At 37.3% G+C, this 20,567-nt stretch overlaps 1 protein-coding gene across 1 annotated transcript in view; it reads left to right on the top strand.

The window, feature by feature from the left end:
- Positions 1-18,062, top strand: part of LOC111509054 (solute carrier family 7 member 14) — a 206,292-nt gene extending 188,230 nt beyond the window's left edge. Inside the window, exons 8-14 of the mRNA XM_074174980.1 lie at positions 674-798; positions 3,932-4,232; positions 6,411-6,517; positions 11,431-11,525; positions 11,749-11,987; positions 12,523-12,795; positions 16,430-18,062. Coding sequence (XP_074031081.1) covers positions 674-798; positions 3,932-4,232; positions 6,411-6,517; positions 11,431-11,525; positions 11,749-11,987; positions 12,523-12,795; positions 16,430-16,670 — 1,381 coding nt within the window. The 3' untranslated portion in view covers positions 16,671-18,062. The remainder of the gene's footprint in view (positions 1-673; positions 799-3,931; positions 4,233-6,410; positions 6,518-11,430; positions 11,526-11,748; positions 11,988-12,522; positions 12,796-16,429) is intronic.
- The last annotated feature ends 2,505 nt before the right edge of the window (positions 18,063-20,567 follow it).

The following is a 20,567-nucleotide window of genomic DNA, read 5'->3' as shown; positions in this document are numbered from 1 at the left end:
CCCCGACACTCTGTCGTATGAGGCCCCTATGTCCTCCGTTAACAGATGAATAATATCTTCATCTATCTCACCCCAGCCAGGTAGGGGTAAAAACGCGAAGGGCGGTATGGATGTCTAAGGACTTTCATGCCACCATCAAACATCAGTTGTGACCCATTTGTCTCTCTGACAAACTTCAGTTAAAAGGGGAAGGAGGCCAGGCTTCAACCTGAATAAAGTCAAGACGGATTTCGGTCATTTTGTCTTCAATCGAGGACCGCCTGCCCGTACTGACGATGCCCAATAGGCTGAAATAGCTGGCTACCGGTGGCTCTGAAATTGAAATCAATATGGGAATAATCAAAAAGTACTTATCTATTTATTTTTTGATTTCCATGGAATTATTTTCCAGCAGCTTGACTGCATTAACCTTTCTAGATTATTATATATATATATATATATATATATATATATATATATATATATATATATATATATCCGTGAAAAAAGTACTCAGTGTTTTCCCGTCACAGAAAAATAACTACTGCATATATTGATTGAGTCGCAAACTTGTTCCAATTCAACTAATCGGTATCAGTTGCTCCAAATGATCATCGGTAACTTCGGAAAATTATCTATCTAGTTGATAAGACAGGAGTTATTGTAATTACAACTTGGTTCATCCTATTTCCAGGGTTTTCTCACAAGTGTGGCCAAGTACGGGAACTCCAGCTGTGGCTACTTTTATGAGTGGACTAGCAGCAGCTGTAGCAGCACTTTTCATACGTTTGGAAATTCTTGTCGAGATGATGTCTATAGGTGAGTCGAATACCAAGAAGCACTATTTCTACTCACTTACCAGTAAAGAATCAAACTACAGGGATTTATCATTGCTAAAACACTTTCATTCCAAATATCACGTTGAACTTGTTCTCGAAATACATGGTTCCGTGAGTGAAAAATCTATTTCATATTCATTGGACTAGTTGAGAGCCTACTCTTATCTCATCCACAAGAGGGTTCATTATTCTGGGAAAAAATTATATTGATTATATTACACTGTCAAAGTATTCGCAGCAGTCAGAAATGGAAGGAAAGAATGATTTGATTCAGAAGCACACATAAATCAACAACAAATAATATCAGTGGAAACAAAATCAACGGATAAATTGTTTAATATGGCCTCCACCTAGTTCCATACAATAATACAGTCTGTTGGAATATTTCATTTTCTACTAAATTGTTATCATTCAACGAAGAATGATCCAACAATATGCCAGGCAAGAATGCCGGCCCAGACATTAAATTTTTGTGGAGTTTGTGAATGTGTGTGAATGAGGACTGACACCGCTCCAGTAGGTAATGAAATTTATGTCTATTCACCTCACCATTCAACATGAAAGAACTTTCGTCTAAATTGGCTTGGGTTATTGATCAATTTCTCGCTGAACACCTCACAAATCAGGATCATTTTTGTTTAATTCCTGAACTAGCATTATTTTGAAAGGATGGAATTTGTAGGCTTTCAAAATCTGAAGAACACTAGTATCTGATACACCACACGCTCTAGCTACTTGTCTGATAGATTGTCGATTATCCATTTGTACATGTCCTAAAACTGCAACTTCAACTCCGTCATTTCTGACAAGACGGGATACTCCATGTTCTCTGTTGTGAACAGAACCTGAAATTTGAATCTTATCCATTAACTGTCCAGCGGAGTTGATGGCTCACGTTGTGATCTGGATTATTCGTATTATAAATTCTTGCAGCAGCTTTAGCACATTCATTATTTCGATAAAAAGTTGCAACAATTTCTATTTTTTCGTCAGTAGAGTAAACCATGTTGGAACAGAGTGAACAAGCATGACTGAATAATAATTCGTGAAGAAGTGACAGTGGCCAACTATCTACTTTTTGTTCTGCGACAACTAGATTGAACAAAAACTACCGGTGCGATGCAGAAAAAACTAACAGTGTCGTCCATTTCAAAATGTTTACTACTAATTGAATAAATTCTACAAATCTAGAAGACCTGCGACAGGGAATTGTTCGGGAATGCCGATTTCTGACTCCGGACATCTTCAATAATGTAAGGCCCACTTTCGAAAATAGATTGTTTTATTGGAACTAGATGAAAGTCATCTGTATCTGTTGATTGTGTTGCCATTGATATTACTTCTGTTGGTTTACTCAATAGAATGAGCGACACCGAATTTTTTGTTTTTTCTTAAATTAAACGTTCAACATTCAATTTCTTAATAACGAATGAACCAATTTCGAAAACAACCCTGTAGACAGACGATGAACTATTGAAAATGCTCACATGGTCATAGAAATCTTACCTCCCAAAGTTTTTTAGAAGTCCACGCCTACCTTTTGAATGAGTGGACTGATTTTCAAAGACGAACTAGCAATAGAAATAATGTCACTGGTTCGGACTTCCATTGTCTACTATATAAAATGATTTGAAATCCCTGAAACAACTAAAAAAAAAATAATTAAAAATGAATAGCTGAAAATAACAATTATATTACGCAAAATAAACCTGAAATGAAATAATAGTGAAATAAACCACAAGTAAAAATATAACAATTGAATAAATAAAAATAAACGAATGAAAAAAGAAAATAATAAAAAGTGTAGAGATTCCAAGTCACGTTAGTTCACGATGTTTCGATTGTTAGTATCTACAATCGTCTTCGGGTGATGACTGGACTGATTCCTCCGAGAGATGACTATTTATAGGTCGTTGAAATACTTTCACTTATCCCTGCTTTCCATTTTCCGCTTCACTGGTTCCGTGGGAGATGACCGTTTTGACGGGAGTTGGCCATTTTTCGCTTGATTGAATTACCTGATCTAGCCTGTATACCCGAAGGACAAGTAGCTTGGAACAACAACTCAAGCACCAACCTAGGCACTGCGACCGTGATCACTTTGCCTTTGATGATACTTACCCCAGTAGTAGACGAAACGTCAAGCTTGGAAACCTGCAGATTACGGCCAAAAAAACCGAATAATAATTTTCGCATATTCAGTGGATCATTCAGGAAAAAATCGACTTATCTCTGTGCCCATCGATCTCTATTCTCTACTTATTTACTCATAATTTGAAATCCAGATTCAGATCAAAGCAAGAAGTTTCATTGGTTCCATTTCATTTCGAATAGTTAGTGAGATGATGGGAGTGAATTGGATCGCTCAGGGAATTGGAAAGGTTCAAGAGTTGCGACGAGAGTCAGAATATGCATGTTGAAGTTTTAATAGAAATCTGGGAGTTTCCAATTTATTGCGAAGGAATGCAAGTTTTATGCAGGCAAGCGATGCAAATTAATCTGATGGTACTTGATGTACGGCTGTCTGTATTCATTCACATGTAAGAGACATTCACACTTGCGATGAAACGAAATAGCGTTTTGTGGAGGAGATAATCTTAGTGCACTTGAATGTTGAATTGCTCGGAAATAAATGTCTACAATGTTTAAACTTTCATCGTTCCAAGAGGCGTTTACACCTCTCCATTATAATTTTTCTAATGAAATGGTTGAAATCAAAAGTTAACGAGACACGGTCTTCAGATGATTCACGAAAGGGAATTACCAAGTGCTGTATGCTTCTTAACATCATTAATTTCAAAATGTAAGGAAGGAAACGAAAGCTCGTTAATACCATTTCATGCATGGCGCTCAGTTTGAACATTTTGAAATCAATTTTTCTGTCCTGAAATTTTTGACATATGGGTTGTAGTGGAGGGGATGGCTGACAAGGGGTTGATCTTTGCTTAGAATTATTCTCCTCTGAAAACGGAAGTCGACTTGTTTTACGATTTCTGTACAGTCCCAATAACGAATTACCTATTCAAAGTGACTTGTTTGAACTGGAATGCACTCTATTCTGGCAAGAAAAAAAATATTCATTCAATACCAAATACCGTAATTTTTTCCATCAGGTACTCTCTTAGCCTACACTCTCGTCTCCACGTGTGTGCTCATCCTGCGATACCAGCCCCACTCCACCAACCTCGTAGAGCTCCTTCCTCAGAGTCTCAGGACGCCACTCAAAGGTTCACCGACGAAAGAGGGCCTGGCGGAAAATCCCAACGGCCAAGCCTACTTCGGCAACCAGCTCCATCCTTCGCAGCTAAAGGAAGCCATAGTCTCCAGTCTCGGGCCACCCATTCCATCACCGTCACCTTCGCCGCTTCCCAGTCAGACAACGCAGAGGGTCATGGTTCGCAGGGTGACAAGAAGGTTAGTTTTCCAGAAGGTAATGATTTCACGTTGGGTGAATATTCGGATACATGGCTCGCACTTTTAAAAAAGTTTTGTTGGACTTAGGTGCTATAAATGACACGTTGAAAGGTAAAACCTCGTCAATTGATATCTGAGAGTTGTCGTAAAATATTCATTCATGGATTCATTAATTTTCTTTGGAGTGTTCACAGTTTCGTTTATTTCTGCAAACGAATTCAATTGGATAATTCGGTCCTCATTTTCATCAAATAATTTGACTCGCTATAAACATAGTATCATTTCCAACCTGCATCTGAAATATGGGTGCGCAGATTTCAATATGTCAAAATCTACGTATTCATTCATTCACATTCACGAACACGTACAACTTTTCGATTCTGTCTTCTTTCACATTGAAGATGAGAAATGCTGCCTTCTTTTATGTCATTCGAAATGTACCTCTCATGCTTCAAGAGAAGGCTAAACTAACCAATGTAATCAATTTTCGGGAATGAACAAAAAAACACGTTTATCTGCGCGCAGAAATCTGTGATACAAAAACGTACAGAACAGATTTTAACAGACTTTTAATGACAAAAAAGAAAGCAACAAATACTGAAGCCTCATGAGTTTGTTAGTTTTTACCCCATTCTTTCCACAATATATTGGGTTGACCATGAATTGTTTGCCTCCTGTGATCAAGTGCTTTTCATTCGCATGGAATATGGTGAGTTGTCTCTTTACCTTTGTTACATTGCCTGCAGCTAAAGTCTCCTTTTATTCAGGTGTTCTTCCATTAGATAGTATCCAGTTCTGAGTCATTTACTGCTTTGTATAAGCAGTACTCCAGTTCTATTCTCAGTTGGCCCCTGCATAAAGGTTTTTCTTTTGTGTTCCCATGTATATCCTCAAAATACTCTATATGTTTCGCAATTTCCAACCTGCTTTCATACCAAAGATTTTGATTCCCTCATAGCTGATTCAGGACCTATCAATGGAGTTTAGAAATATTGTTAAGTATACTCAATAGCCTCTTCGTCTCCTGTATGTCCTGAGTGTCCTGAAACCCAATATACAGTCAACATATTCCTATCTGCCAGGTTCCCAGACCAGTCTAGAAGTCACTGTCAGGTCCAAGTGCAGCCTAGCTACTAGAGAAAATATTTTTCCTTTCATTTCGTTGAGGCATCAAATTGAGGTTTCTTGTGCATTGCAAGATTACATACACTGCAGCCTGAATGACTAATGTGTTACCCGAGTAGATAACTGAAATGAATTTTTTTCCGAGACAACTGTTTACTTACTCTCCACTCTTCGCGATTCAAAACTATAACGGCAAAGTTTGTATCGTGCGGTCCGGGAACATGTCCAGTGTGTCTTCCTCCACATATTTTGAAATTCCTGTTTTCTCATCATTACAGAATTCAAAGAGGTGAGATTCAAGAGGGTATCAATACAGCTGGTAAAGTGTTTTCATTGGTCCCCTTATTCCCAAACATACAAGTATTCCCACCCTGCCTAGTTTGTTAATAGCGGTCGTTTGTTCCATATTTGACCATCAGACCATAGATGCATATGTTATCATGAGTTCAACCATCACGATGTAGAGCCAATACATCATGTCTGGTTTCAGCATCATGTCTTTCCATGATGCATCTAGCCTACCTACCTGAGTGACCTGGGCCTCTCTATCCACTCTTCTTAGATTGGTTTGAGGTCAGCCTGGAATCTAGAATAAATCCCAGGTCTTTGACCTCCCTCAACAGATTCATCTCAAAGTTTCAGAGGTCCTAGGCTCTCTGTTTCTGTCTTCTTGATGAATGCAACTATGGTCGGTTTCGTTGGGTTTATGTCTCACAATATTATTATATTTGTCCTGGACAAGGACGACTGAGTCGTCCGCATAACCCGATACAATCTACCCTTATGGTACAGAAAGTATAGCAACTTATCAATTACAAGGCAAATAGTGGTGACAAAACTCCCTTGCCTGTTGGAAAAACCGCTTTCCAGCAGATACCACGATGGAGAGAATTATATCCGACAGACTATCCTTCAACATTCATAAATATCTATCGGATACAATGAAATGTCAATTCACAGACTTTTATGCAAGTTATCTCACAGAAGTAAGTCTTACACACTCAAATCTCTGCAGTGAAGCTTTGTAGTCAACTAGAGATATTACTTTTGCAGCTCTCCCGATAGTGACGATACATTTGGGGGAGATGAACCAGAAGAAGATTTTTCCGGGAGGGACGACCAATTTTTAGTATCAGATAGAACTGAGAATAAGTTTTATGGTAAGTATTTCATATTATAGAAAATATCATGCAGTTTTTTATGGACCTTTTTTTTGGGTAATTGTTACCTTCCACAATCTTTTACGTTTCGGAGGCCAAAATCTGCCTCCGTCTTCAGAAATGGATAAAAATTCGAATATATACGCAGTTATTCCTTTTTTGAGAGCTTATTTCTTTACTTCTTCGACAGATGTCAAAGAACTTCTTTGACAGATGTCAAAGAACTTCTTTGACATCTCCGAAACGTAAAAGATTGTGGAAGGTAACAATTACCCAAAAAAAAGGTCTATAAAAAACTGATCTTTTCCTCCACAAAAAATGACTTTCGTTGAATATCATGCAGTTGTAGTTGAAAAATATTTTCATTCTGTTTTCTTATTTGTCAGTGGGCTATTCTTGAAGACTGGCACTAAACAAATCTGAAGAAATTAACTTTTAATGTTCAATCCAGTCTCGAATATTCCTACACAGTAGGTTGAATGGAGTGACGCCTATCAGAAAACAACTACTCCCCTGGCAAATACCACGAAGGGAGTGGGATTATATCTGACAGGCATCAGTGCAGGAATCTTCACAGAAAATGACCTGCATATGCAATTGGCAATACAACTGAAAGAGTCGACCTTTTGGAACGGGCATACTTGCAGACCGGTCTCGGGCTCATTAGTCACTCATCAGTGCAAAGTAGTGGCCATCATCGACCTAAAGTCGATGATATTCCATAATTGAAAATCGGTATTCTTTCAGAGTATTCACTCTCAGTCACTCCATCTAGTGGACGAGGTACTAACCAACTGCATATCCGTAATAGGCCTTTTCATCATAAGACGAGCGCAAGAATAGCCGTCATATTGAAATGGCGGTAATTCAAAACATTCGTACTATTTTAATCAACAATGGCTGGGCAAGGAATATTATCTCTACAAACAAATAAATGATTGGAAATAACCATTGATGGTGCTTCACTGGTTTATAATTCAATTGAGGCTCATAATTGTGAACAATTAAAAAGGTGGTCCGCAAAAAGAAAAAAAGTGAGCTGATTGAGAAGTTAGGTATCAGCATTTGTTTACAATCTAAAAACATATAAAAAAATAGTATTTACAGTTTTATTCTTATTAATAATGTCAATAAATATATTTCAGTTGACAAGAGTATTACTTATGGAACTAATAAACAAATCAAGCCATTAATATTTTGAGGCTGTACATATGACATTATTAATTAGACATATATGTAAATACTGAATTGAATATATTTAGTAATTTTTATTAGAAGGAAATATTCAATACAACATAATATATATGAAATTTACAGTCCAAAATGCAATAAGGAATAATGTACGTATGTTGAAATTCCTGATAGCTTAAAGGATCAGGGTTTTGTTCAGTTGGACCACTTTCTCCAATGAAATGTAGTGAGCAAATATAAGTATCCTTGGTACTATCATCAATAGATTCAAAGCCTCGGTCACTACTGCCATATTTTTCCACTCATAATTCACATTTTGCACATGCTTTAATATGTAATTAGCTTGATGATTTGATTTTTTTTGCGATATTCAAGACAAGGATTTGGAAAATTCATAAAATGGTATGTGTTGGTTTTGAATGATTTGTATCGTGTATCACTTTCACATACTCCATAACAACACCGTTTCGTTGTTCCTTTTCGTACAAATAACATAATTATAATGGAGTATACATTTTTTTCTGATTATTTTGACTTACTACTTTTTTTTCACTTTTTTTACAATTAATAAACTTCAAGTTATATTTCAATTTTTAAAACATGAGTTGCGGCCTCTTCAACATGGTTATTTACAAAAAACAGTACGGAAAAGATGGCTGATACTGACGTATGCGCACAAAAAAAATTGTGATGAAAAGGCCTATTTGCCCGATTCCTCTGAATGAGGAAGAATAACTTCCTTATTAGTCAGTGGGCTATGCTTGAAAACTGACAGTAAACAAATCTAAAGAAATGAACTTTGTTGTAATTTGTAGGAAATCGAACTGTAAACTCTACTGAACCAGGTTTTATCATGAATATACAAACGATACATTTTATGTATTAACAATGACATTAACTCATTCAATCAACAACGATTTCCAAGGAATCATAAAAACAATAGCAATCAAAATGAAGTAAACATGGATTACTTCAACAAACTTTAGATGTCAAGTCAGTCTCGAATATACCTATATACCGAAAGCTTGACATATAACAAAGTGTTTTTTTGTAACAGCTCAGCTATTAACTGCAAGCTCACAAATTGAACCGATTTATTTATATATATTTATATATATATATATATATATATTATATATATATATATATATATATATATATATATATATATATATATATATAAATGAATAGATAAGTACTCTTTGATCATTCCCATATTGATTTCAATTTACGAGCCACCGGTATACAGCTGTTTTCAACCTATTGGGCATCGTCAGTACCGGGTAGGCGGTCCTCGATTGAAGACAAAATGAGAAAAAAACCAGAAAGTACTTGATAAAAATAGCTGCGTAAACGCAAGCGAAACACACCAATAGGTGGTTCCACTCATTTTGTCTTCAATCGAGGACCGCCTGTCCGGAACTGACGATGCCCAATAGGCTGAAACAGCTGTATACCGGTGGCTCTTAAATTGAAATCAATATGGGAATGATCAAAGAGTACTTATCTATTCATTTTTTGATTTTCATAGAATTATTTTCCAGCAGCTAGACTGCATTAACCTTTCTAGATATATATATATATATATATATATATATATATAGAAATTTATTTGGTTTATCCCATGGTTGTAAGGGGTGGAAAACGTAACCCCTTAAATTTATTTCCAATGTAACTTTTTGTCTTATCATTTGTTTATCATTTAAAAATTTATTTCCGATAACCTGTTTCATTCTACACAAAAAATGTCTCTTGGGTTTTTTGCCCAAAATAAACCAGTTCGCAGCAAAACATTATTTTACGAACAACTACAGAGATACATCGTCATAAATGCGAAAATACGAAACTAATCTATCTAGTAGGTCGCTATTAGCGATAGTGACAATTGAATTGATATGACGCTGTCAGTTTGTGAATTTTCGAAATTGAATTAATACTAATTGTGTGTTGTTGTTCTGTTCTTAATTTGTTACTTTAATAATTCACTTGTTATTAAAATAGCATACACAAATGAGGAAATGGCTGATATGCATTACGATTACGGTCTGTCGCAGGGGAATGGGTTAGACGCTTCTAGAAGATATGCTGAAATGTATCCCCAACGGCAGCATCCTTCACATAGAATATTTGCTCGACTTCATCAACGATTACGAGAATATGGTTCATTCGACAAAAGAACGCAGGATTGTGGTCGCCATCGAGAAGTACGAACACCACAGCTTGAGGAAGAAGTACTTAATTTGATTGGAGAACAACCTACTACCAGTACTAGAAAGATTGCTTTCCAGCTAAATGTTGATCATATGACGGTATTTCGAATCTTGAAGGAACAACTCTTATACCCTTACCATCTGCAACGAGTTCAGGCACTGTTACCGCGAGACTTTCCGAACCGTCTTGAATTTTGCAATTGGATGCTGGAAATGATTAGAAGAAATTGTGACTTTCTGAAGACGATAGAATTCACAAGATTATTAATTTTCATAATTACCACATATGGGCTGATGAAAACCCTCACGCTATTGTCGAAACTAACCATCAAGAACAGTTTTCTCTTAACGTGTGGCTCGGAGTTATTGGGGATGATTTAATTGGGCCTCATTTTCTACCTCCTCGATTAAATGGTGAGGCATACGTTCAATTTTTAAAATAAGTGCATCTAGTACTGCTGGAGGAAGTTCCTTTGGGTGTTAGAAAGGATATGCTTCTTATGCATAATAGGGTTCCCGTTCATTTTAGTCAAGTAGCACGTCAGCATTTAAATGAAACATATGCAATTCAGTGGATAGGTCGAGGAGGACCACAGAACTGACCCGCTCGATCTCCGGATCTCAATCCTCTCGATTTCTCTATTTGGGGCCATTTACAGCATTGGGTTTATCGTCCTCCTATTCGCGATGTAGAGGACTTAAGAAACCGCATCATCGATGCGTGCAGGGTAATCAGAGAGACTCCAGGAATATTTGAGCGAATACGTGGCTCAATGCGCCGACGTCTAGATGCATGCGTAATGTCTGAAGGTAGACATATCAAACATTTACTATGATTTCTACATGTTGTGTGTTTTGTTATTAATAAATTAGTTTTGTTTATTACCCTTTGATCGCTTAATGCAGGTACTAACTACAAAAAAACAATAAATCCAGTTCGCATTTATGACGATGTATCTCTGTAGTTCTTCGTAAAATGAATTTTTGTTACGAACTGGTTTATTTTGGGCAAAAAACCCAAGAGACATTTTTTGTTCAGAATGAAACAGGCTATCCGAAATAAAGTTTTAAATGGTAAACAAATAATAAGACAAAAAGTTACATTGGAAATGAATTTTTTCCACCCCTTACAACCATGAGGTAAACCAAATAAATTACTAGCTAAGTGTCTTTTTGGTAGTACAAAACATCAGGTTAATTTCAATATTGTATTTTTCAGTGCTAGTGAAAAAATTTTTTATACAAATTTTATGTACCCCCTTTAAGGGGCTGTATCTTAACAAGGGATGCTCCAATGAAGTTTCTTTATATAAAAGATCCTATCTTTTTTTCGATGAGGAATCACTTCCTTAAATGTTTTACACTTATTCAGTTACACCCTGTATATCTTCCTTCCTCTCCAGAAACTCATTTTACAGTAATTTTCTTTGTGCTTTCCATTATTTCATTTGACTTGTATAATTTTTTCGGAAAAGTGAATTTGTATAGATCCATTTCTTTATTGTACTACAGGTACTGTACATGGAGGTGGAAGTGCTACAAGTACCGGTGGTGTTGTGGGATCAACAGTAGGACCTAGTTTGGGTTATATAGGTCGCAGATTGCAGGTAAAATATATATAATAATATGAAGGAATCCAACTACCTGTTCATAAATTGAAAATAAGTTCTTGGATGGTATTAGTATTCTGCTGAATTTAAACTGTGTTATGAATTGAATATGTTAGTATTTGTGACAAAAATTTGAGTATATTCGAACAAGTCTGTGAAACTGAAATGTTATACAAAATTTGTAAACAGATAGTTGACTAATAGTTTTGAATTTTCGCAGGCTGCAACTTATTTGTGTCCAGCCATTTTTCCTTGGGTCGACACAGGACCAGCAACCGAAGAATCGGGAATGTTTGTCATGAAAATGGTGGGAAATCTGTATATCCTCATCATAATATTGGATTTGATAATAGTTGTGGGAATGGATGATATGGGTACCGCCACAACAATTTTTCTTTGCCTCTTCCTGTTCGCCATCGTCGCCATTTGCCTCGTTATATCGAGAAAACCACAAAACAGGTGAGGATTTGTTGTTTTCAAGGAGGCTGAACAATTTTTGTTGTATTCCTAGAAACTATAAAATTGTCAACCACTTTCAAACAAATATACCCTGTGTTCGATTTTTGTTTATTCGAAATTGAAGTTTTGACTTCACTATATGATTTAAAAATAGTTGTGATATGTCTTCTAGAAATTATATAGTGTTTGTTTCATAATCATTTATAAAGGGATTTACTAGATTATCAAGTCCATTTTGGGAGATTGAAGAATCTGTTCTTTCACAAAAAATTAGTCTATTCACTTAAGATTTTCAATTAGAATTTGTCTTAAGTATTGACAAACTATCGTTATGTAAACAGAATTATTAAAATCTTTGTGGTAAAACCGCGGATACGTGCTTCTGGCTATTGGCCTCGTCAGCGTGGTGCAGCCAAGTGCTAGGTTGGGCAACATTTGTTTGCCGAAAACTACACACATGCAAAGAGTCACCATACTACATATGTTGTAATGAAAAGTAAGACTATAAAAGTCATACAGAAATTTTATTTTTCAGGAACACTCTGATGTTCATGACTCCAGGTTTGCCTTTTATTCCAGTGGTCGCCATCACAGTGAACATATACCTGATAATGAAGTTGTCCATTCTCACCCTAGTTAGGTTCACAATCTGGATGACTTTAGGTTTCATAATGTACTTTTATTACGGAATCAAAAACAGTACGTTAGAGGAAGATCGAGACCAAAATATCGAATTGACTGTCACCGACCATGAGAAACAGAAATTCGATAGCACCTCCCCCTATGGAACTGACCACAATATTTTCAGGTGAGTGGAAATGTCAACTTCTATTATCGAATATTCAAGTGACGTTCATAAAGCATTTTCATTTGGAGTGAAAACAAACAAACCGCCCCGTCAAATCTCTCCATTCTGGAAAGATTGCAAAATGAGATTCTTAGGATGCTAGTAAATGCTCCATCGTTCGTGCGGAACGAAGCCATCCGCAGAGATTTGAAGCTGTTGACTATACAGCAGTCAAATCTAAAGAAATTAACTTTAAATGTTCAAACCCGTCTCGGATAAACCTACACAGTAGGTCGAAGGACTGACGCCTATCAGAAAACAACTACTTCCTTATTCAGAGAAATCGGGCAAATTTTGGATATGCAGTTGGTTAGTACCTCGTCCACTAGATGGAGTGACATTTTTTATGTCACTCAAGACGAGGAATGAAATACTCTGGAAGAATTTCGATCTTCAATAATGGAATATCATGGACTTAAGGTCGATGATGGTCACTATCTTGCACTGACGAGTGGCTAAGGAGCCCGAAACCGGTCTGCAAGTGTGCATGTTTCAAAATTGAAGGTCGACTCTTTCAGTTCTGTTGCCAATTGCATATGCAGGAAATTTTCAGTGAAGATTCCTGCACTGACGCCTGTCGGATATAATTCAACGCCGTTCGTGGTATTAGCCAGTGAAGTAGATGTTTTCTGATAAACGTCAGTCCATTCAACCTACCGTGTAGGTATATCCGAGACTAGCTTGAACATTCAAAGTTTATTTCTTTAGATTTGTTTACTGCCTGTCTTCAAGCATAGCCCACTAACTAATAAGAAAATATACAGCAGTCCATTCAGTTGAGGAATCAGAGACTTTTCGAGTCAGTAGAAACAAACACGTTGCTCAGTTGAGTGAAGGCCCCACGACGTCCGTTAATGTGAACAATTTGTTCATCCAATATCTCAGTCAGGAAGGGGTACACAGGGCCAGAGCGGCATAGAGGTCAGTGATCTTTATGTCGCAACCAAACACCTTCAGTCTTGAATCATGCGTCCTCCTGACGAACCTCAGTTGAAAGGGTAAGGGAAATATTTTTCATTCTGATTAACGCGAAGATGAAATCTCTGAGTGAAAACGAGTCATCAATGACTTTTCATTTCTGCTTCATCCAATTGGATAACTGACTCATCGAACAATTATACTATGGAAGACTAGAGTGGATCTTTCTAAATAGGTAATAATCCGGAACGATGCACTACTAGAGTCAACCCTTGGTTTTATCGCTGTTGAGAATGAAGGTTTCATTACTGTCAAACTCTTTTGGAGGCATATACTTCAAGTTATTCATCAAGTTATCAGTTTGAAGATTTCATCACAAACCAATCTGGGACCTCATTTGACAGCTTTTGCGATAGATCGATGGAATCAATACTATGAGATAAACACGTGTACTGTTATCTACTTGTTGTTTATCTGTCAGAAATGAGTTCAGTTTGTCATATCAGAAGGCAGTACTCATAGGGGTACCATCTTGTTGCCAAATTATTGTACCTCTTTCTTCAAGCGGAATAGTGTCCAACATACGAGGTAGCCCTTCATGTAGAAAATCTAGTTAAGGTTCCTTTATGAAAATAAGGCCATTGAAAACTCTGTACAAAACATTCACCCCTATATGGTTTGGAAAGCGGTTTCTTTTCTCCAGTGCGGATTTTTAACCGAACCAGTGTACATTACGCTCATTGACCACATCGTTATCAAGGAAACGGTTCTCATTCTGCATGATTCGAATTTGATCAATAACTCCTAGGCGATATGATGGTAATCCGTGCACTAAATGGAGCTTAAAGGGCTAATACTTGTACTCTATGAGAATTCGTTCTATAGTGTTTTCACATTTGTATGTGTAAAGTAGGGAGGGTGAGTGTAGACCCACAGCACTTAGACCACATGTGAGACGGTGAACTCCTAGATCATCGTCCATCCTGTCCTTTCCAGAAAGGTGGACAGGTTACTAGGAGACATCTCCTTTATATTGGCAGGTGTAGGCCAAGAGTCGCCTAACACACTCTCTTTGGCAACCTTGAGGTGTTTACGGTTGCCTCCGCGAAGGTTTTGGGAGGTGCAGCGACATTACTGTCGTTGCGCGGCTTTTTCAACCTTCTTGGGGTTCCCTCCATGGAGGTGCACAAGTGAGGAAGCTTTCCTGCAGGAGCAGCCGGTTCCTTGCCTTCATTTAAGGCGGAGTTCTTGGCGCCCGCCGCAGGAAGTGCCCTTGCTGTTGGAGGTGGAGTGGGGCGCTTACGCCTTGGCCTATGTATTACATCATGAGGTGATCTGCTGTGTACAGCCTCATTCTAAGTAGAAGATTGGGGTGGATATTTCTGTTCATCCCCAGCCACCACCTTAGATTGAGGTGAGCACTTCTAGTCAATCTCGGGATTGGTTTTGTTTTTGTGGTTTCTGTTTTTATGTTTGTTTCATGTATCTGTGTTAATACGATTAGCAAGGCAAGAGTTGGGCACCTCTGACAGATCCCCGCATTACCAGACGTATGCTGCTTACAATGAGGTTTCGCCCAATTCCCCAAGGGATTCATTCGTAACCGCATATCACCCTGCGGCTATTCAGCTCTCGGCACGATTTCTTGCACCTTAGCTTGGGTAGGTTGGTCCACGGTGGCATGTTTTGCAAAGCCTTTTGGGGATTGAAGTTCTCCTCACCCTACATATTTTTGTCACTGATCAGGAGTCCGGCGACCCCGTCTGTAAGGCAACATTGGCTTCCCGGACAGGGCCTCCAGTCCCCTGGCCGTTCCCCTATCCGCCACCTGAGGACGCGCCCGATAGGTAGCCCAACCCACGGGTAGTGTTCCCACTTATCCCAAGTTCTGTTTCTAGCTGACGTACGGTGACCTGTGGAATCCGTCCATCATTTGCCCACACAGCTTTAGGTTGAGATTATTTAGAACTTTGGAGACTAGTTGTGCACAGCTTTTTTTTCACTCTGCCATGTCGTTGATCTTCACGAAATAGACTGCCCCAGATTTTCTTACACACTCTCATACTCAGCGGCAATGTTTTCTGCAGATTTTGCGTTTTCTTAACGTATTGGTGTTGGTCAATCATCTACTGGACCAGTGGACTCAAATTTATCCACCACATTGTGAATAGTCCTCTTGGTAGGACGATTATGGCGAGATTTGACAAATGTAGCATCAACAATATGGCCGTTATCAGTTGTCAAAGTTTGAAAGTCCCTGTTGGAAGACCCTATACAAGTTTTCATATCAGTAGCAATAGCCGCGTTTTTTTGCACGTAATTTTTTTGCCCCAAAAACACCTCATATTCTGTTACATAGGAAAGAGCAGAGAATCGATTCATACGTTCGAAAGTAGGGGGTTCTGTTCAAGAAATGATAATGGGGGTTCGTTGTTGAGGGATGGTAATTTTGTTATCAGCTGTAGCTTTTTTTAAAATATTCTTTTTGTTATTGTGGTAATCGATATATTGGCTGCACTCTAAAATTTAGCGCATGGTGTTTAGATAGCACCCAAACTACGGGCAAAAAACCCATAAATCTGCTTCAATTATCCGACACCTTCACTTCCGTCCTTGAAAATTTACATTTCCTCATCCGTTCCAATATTTGTTTTATAGATTCTGATCAAATTTTCAGTCAGAACCAGCCGACCTACGACTGGGACCCCAACAAATCCTGGGATCACAGGCCGTCGTGGGCGCAGCCCCAGAACGAGTCGCCACCGCCACAGCTGTACCAAGTCGAGCAGCGTTACAACGTCGACACCAACGACACCAAATCCGTCATCAACAGAGTCGCCCCGAACGCCCAAACGACGAGCAGCGCTTCGGGCCTCTTCGTCAGCGATCCATTGGCGTTCGCCAAATGGGACGACTAGTAAGTCGCGCGTAATGTTGTTCGGTTGTTGAGTCGTTGTATATTATTGAGAAGGTTGTTGAAAATATTTGAAATAATGTGTAGGTAGTTTTATTTTATGAACATTCGAGTGACTGAAGGTTGCAAATTCGCGCGAGGGTGTTCGATGAGGGGGTGAATGGCTGGAGAGTAGGGGATCTATATGATTTCTGGATTATTGAATATTCGTTCATTTCAATGGACTAGCCATATCGCTATTTATTTGCCATATGCTCACATAATTGAAAACAGCATAGGTTTCAAAAGATTGTTTGGCAAGTGATAAACATAAATCAAACTTCACCTTTAGTCAGTGGGCATACTTGAAAACTAGCTATAAAACAAATAATCTAAATGAACAATACTCTCAGGCCAGTGTTGCCCCTCAGTAGATTCATGGAACCATCGAAAAACAACTACTCCCTTCGCTAATACCACGAAGGGCGTTGCATTATATCCGACAGGTTTCAGTCAGGATTCTTCTACATACTATAGGTGTAATTTATTTCCTTATATGAGGATTTAGGTCACTCGGATACACGATTGGTTAGTAACTCGTTTACAGGCAGAGGGCGATGATGGATATGTTGCTTGTCTTTCGCTTCAGCTTCATTCGAGGTATGTTACTCTGAATGAATTTGATTTTCAGTTATGGAAAAGCATCAACTGTGTGCTGATGTAGGACACTACCTTGCACTGACGAGAGGCCAAATAGCCCGAGACCGGTCTGCAAGTATGCCCGTTTCAATGATTGAAAATCAATTCCAGCAGTTGTATCACCGGTAGTATATGCGGAAACTTTTTTTGTGAAGAATCCTCCATTGACACATGTCGGATATACTCTAACGCCCTTCGTGATATTAGCCAGAGGAATAGTTGTTTACTGATTGGTGTCAGTCCATGAACCTACTATGTGGGTAGGTGGTCTGTCTTCAGTTCATTTAGATGATTTGTTAAATCAAACAATTCCAGGCTCGGAGGATGATGATTTACTGATTTCAGTATCCTACAAATTGACTCATTTTGACCATAATTTATTCTACAAAAAAGAACTTTGGAATTATTGTTATTTCTGTTACTTCTGGAATGTAGAGAAAGAGAACAGAGTCTTGTTATGGGTCCATATATACAATAATACTGGGATTCCATAAAGTTTTAGTACGGGATAATATCTCCGAATTCACTGAAGATACTTTAGTGATTACAAATTCACAAAGCAATCTACGTCTCTGCAACCCCAAATTTTTCATCTTTTTTTGTGAACCTAGCTCGTTTTAAAGGCCTAGAATAAACTAACGTTTCTGCACCAACTAGAGGTCTGTAGGATAATTCGTTTCCCAAAAAAAGCGATTTCAAATAATCAAAGAAAAAATAATTATTGGAGATATTGAAAAAAATTAATTCTTATCATAATAGGTTTTGACTTTGATATTTCTAAATTTGACTTTCAATTTGTTATACTCAATGACATTGTTATTGTACAAGTCATTGAATTTTTGGAGAAAATGGCTTTCACGAATGAAGAAAAAAGAGATATGATACAAATTTATTACAAATATGATAGAAACAGAGTAAAGACATTGGAAATTTTTAAGAAAGAAAGTTTTTGGCTTTCTACTACTCCATCTTGATACAAAAAAAGGATGAGGGAATCTTCCAAAGAAAGGAAGAAAGTAATCAATTTCAAAATAAATAACTCTATACATCGATGTATCCTTTTTTGTATCAAGATGGAGTAGTAGAAAGCCAAAAACTTTCTTTCCCAAAAATTAATCACTCCTAAAAATATAACCCTCTCAATTCAAACATTGGAAATATATTTAAACTTGTACCCCGAAAGACGACAACTACATCGAACTATGTTCAAATTTTTGGATCAAAATCTCACCGAGTTTGGTTCGTTTTGACTTATACAATTACAAAATGTCATTGATTGTAACAAATTGAAATCAAATTTAGAATCATCAAAGTCAAAGCCTATTATGATAAGAATTTTTTTTCAATATCTCCAATTTTTTTTGAAAAAAATAATTACTTATGATATATCATTGAAATGGTAAAATCTGGTTCTATTCAAAACAGAAAGGATACAATGTAGCGCCTATAAGAAAAAATAAAGTTCATGATGATGGCCGGAAGACAAAACGTCGGATAGCAAATCTGAAAGCACCGTTATGTAGCAGGAAAAAAGTGACCATGAGGAAGTGCAATTTATTTTCGAATGCTTCGAAAAATAAAGCCAGAAAAAAATAAAAACCATTTTTCGAAATTTCAGTTTTCTCCGGATATCTCCGGATATACTCGAAATTTCAGAATTCACTCAATGGTATATTGTTGGTCAGTTGAATGCGCAACTTTGCCTCAATTCAACCAACCATCTTCGTATCTCTCATAGTTTCCGAGATCCCAATGGTGAGGATCGAATTTGAAACACCCTGTATGTGATTCCATTGAGTATCCAATTTTTACATCTGAAAAATGCAAAAATAAAATTCCATGAAAAAAATCACCATGTGAGAAATTTCAAATGAAGTTGAATAAAATATGAGGATATTTCTCTGCCCTATTCGGCAATTTTGACGACTCTGTGTTGGCAACACTGATCACGAAGATGTTATTCTGGACCCTTCGGGCAGTCCCTTCTGTATTTTAGATTTGACATCATTTCGGAATTGAAACTTTGATTTCAATCAGTATATCATACTTATCAAGAAATGTATGTTTATCCAAATAATGATTTCACCTCAAGACCAAGAGGTCACATGTTGATAACATGTAATACCGATGAATGAATGAATCTGAATTGTATTCAATTCGTTTGAACTTCTCGTGATGACTGTGCTTCAAAACGTATTACTCTGGTTCAGTCTGTTGTGTTTCCTTTCCTTGGGAAACCCCCTCGATTATAATTACGATTATCCCAACTATCCAGAGTATCTGGAGGAAGACACATATTTTCACAATGTTAACAGTTCACTAGATCAAAACTTCGAAATCAGTGCCCCGATGGACATAAATGCACATCCAGGAGATACGGTTTGGTTGCCATGTTCTGCTGATTCTCCCTACTGCAACATTGTTCGGACTTGGAAACTGAATTCCAGCACGCTCTACCAAGATGAAATCAAGTTAAGTGAATTGCCAAACATCTTCTTGATGGACAACGGTACCCTCAGAGTCCGGGTGGTTTCACCGGGAAGTGAATTATACGAATGTCAAATTTTATGTAATGGGCATATGGAAAGTGTTTTTCATGAAATAAATGCAAGGAAATTTCCAATGATGATTTCTGGTGTTGGAGCAATATTTCGTTGGGAAGTTGTGATGGTGATGGTGCTATTGGGTAGTGTCGTGTAAAACATATGTTTGTATCAACTGGTAATACTTGAATAAAAACTGTTTTTCATTTTTTTATACTCTTGTTTCGTTACAGATTTGTTACACTAGAATAAAATGTTCTCTCTCGGTGTGAAAGTCATTTCTGCAAATTACAATTCATACTAGAAATACTACAAATGCAGGTAATGAAGTAAAAAAATTCAATAGCAAAATTATTAGATTCGGGCAGGCTATTATCAATTGCGATTTCAGCAAAGTAAAATGAATTTTTATAACTTTACTTTTTATTCGAAAAGTTCTTCAATTCCTTGTGAGATTTTCATGGCAATAACAACTGATCATGTAAAACTCGGTTTTAGATTTCAAAATTACATCATGTTATGTAAAAACTTCATCTATAATTTGACATCCCCAAAGTGACAGTTATAACTCCTAAATTTTGAAATGGAAAGTACTTGTTTGTGATACATCGTTTGAAATATTTCGCCTTTGCCAATTCAAATAATATTGATTATTTTCTACTCTGATACAAAAATAAACA

Source organism: Leptinotarsa decemlineata, unplaced genomic scaffold (assembly GCF_025532065.1).
Source record: "Leptinotarsa decemlineata unplaced genomic scaffold, Ldec_3_MD MMD2_tig00000882_RagTag_RagTag, whole genome shotgun sequence".
Classification (NCBI taxonomy): Eukaryota; Metazoa; Arthropoda; class Insecta; order Coleoptera; family Chrysomelidae; genus Leptinotarsa; species Leptinotarsa decemlineata.
Note: the sequence above shows the minus strand (reverse complement) of the source record. Positions and strands in the feature narration are given on the sequence as shown.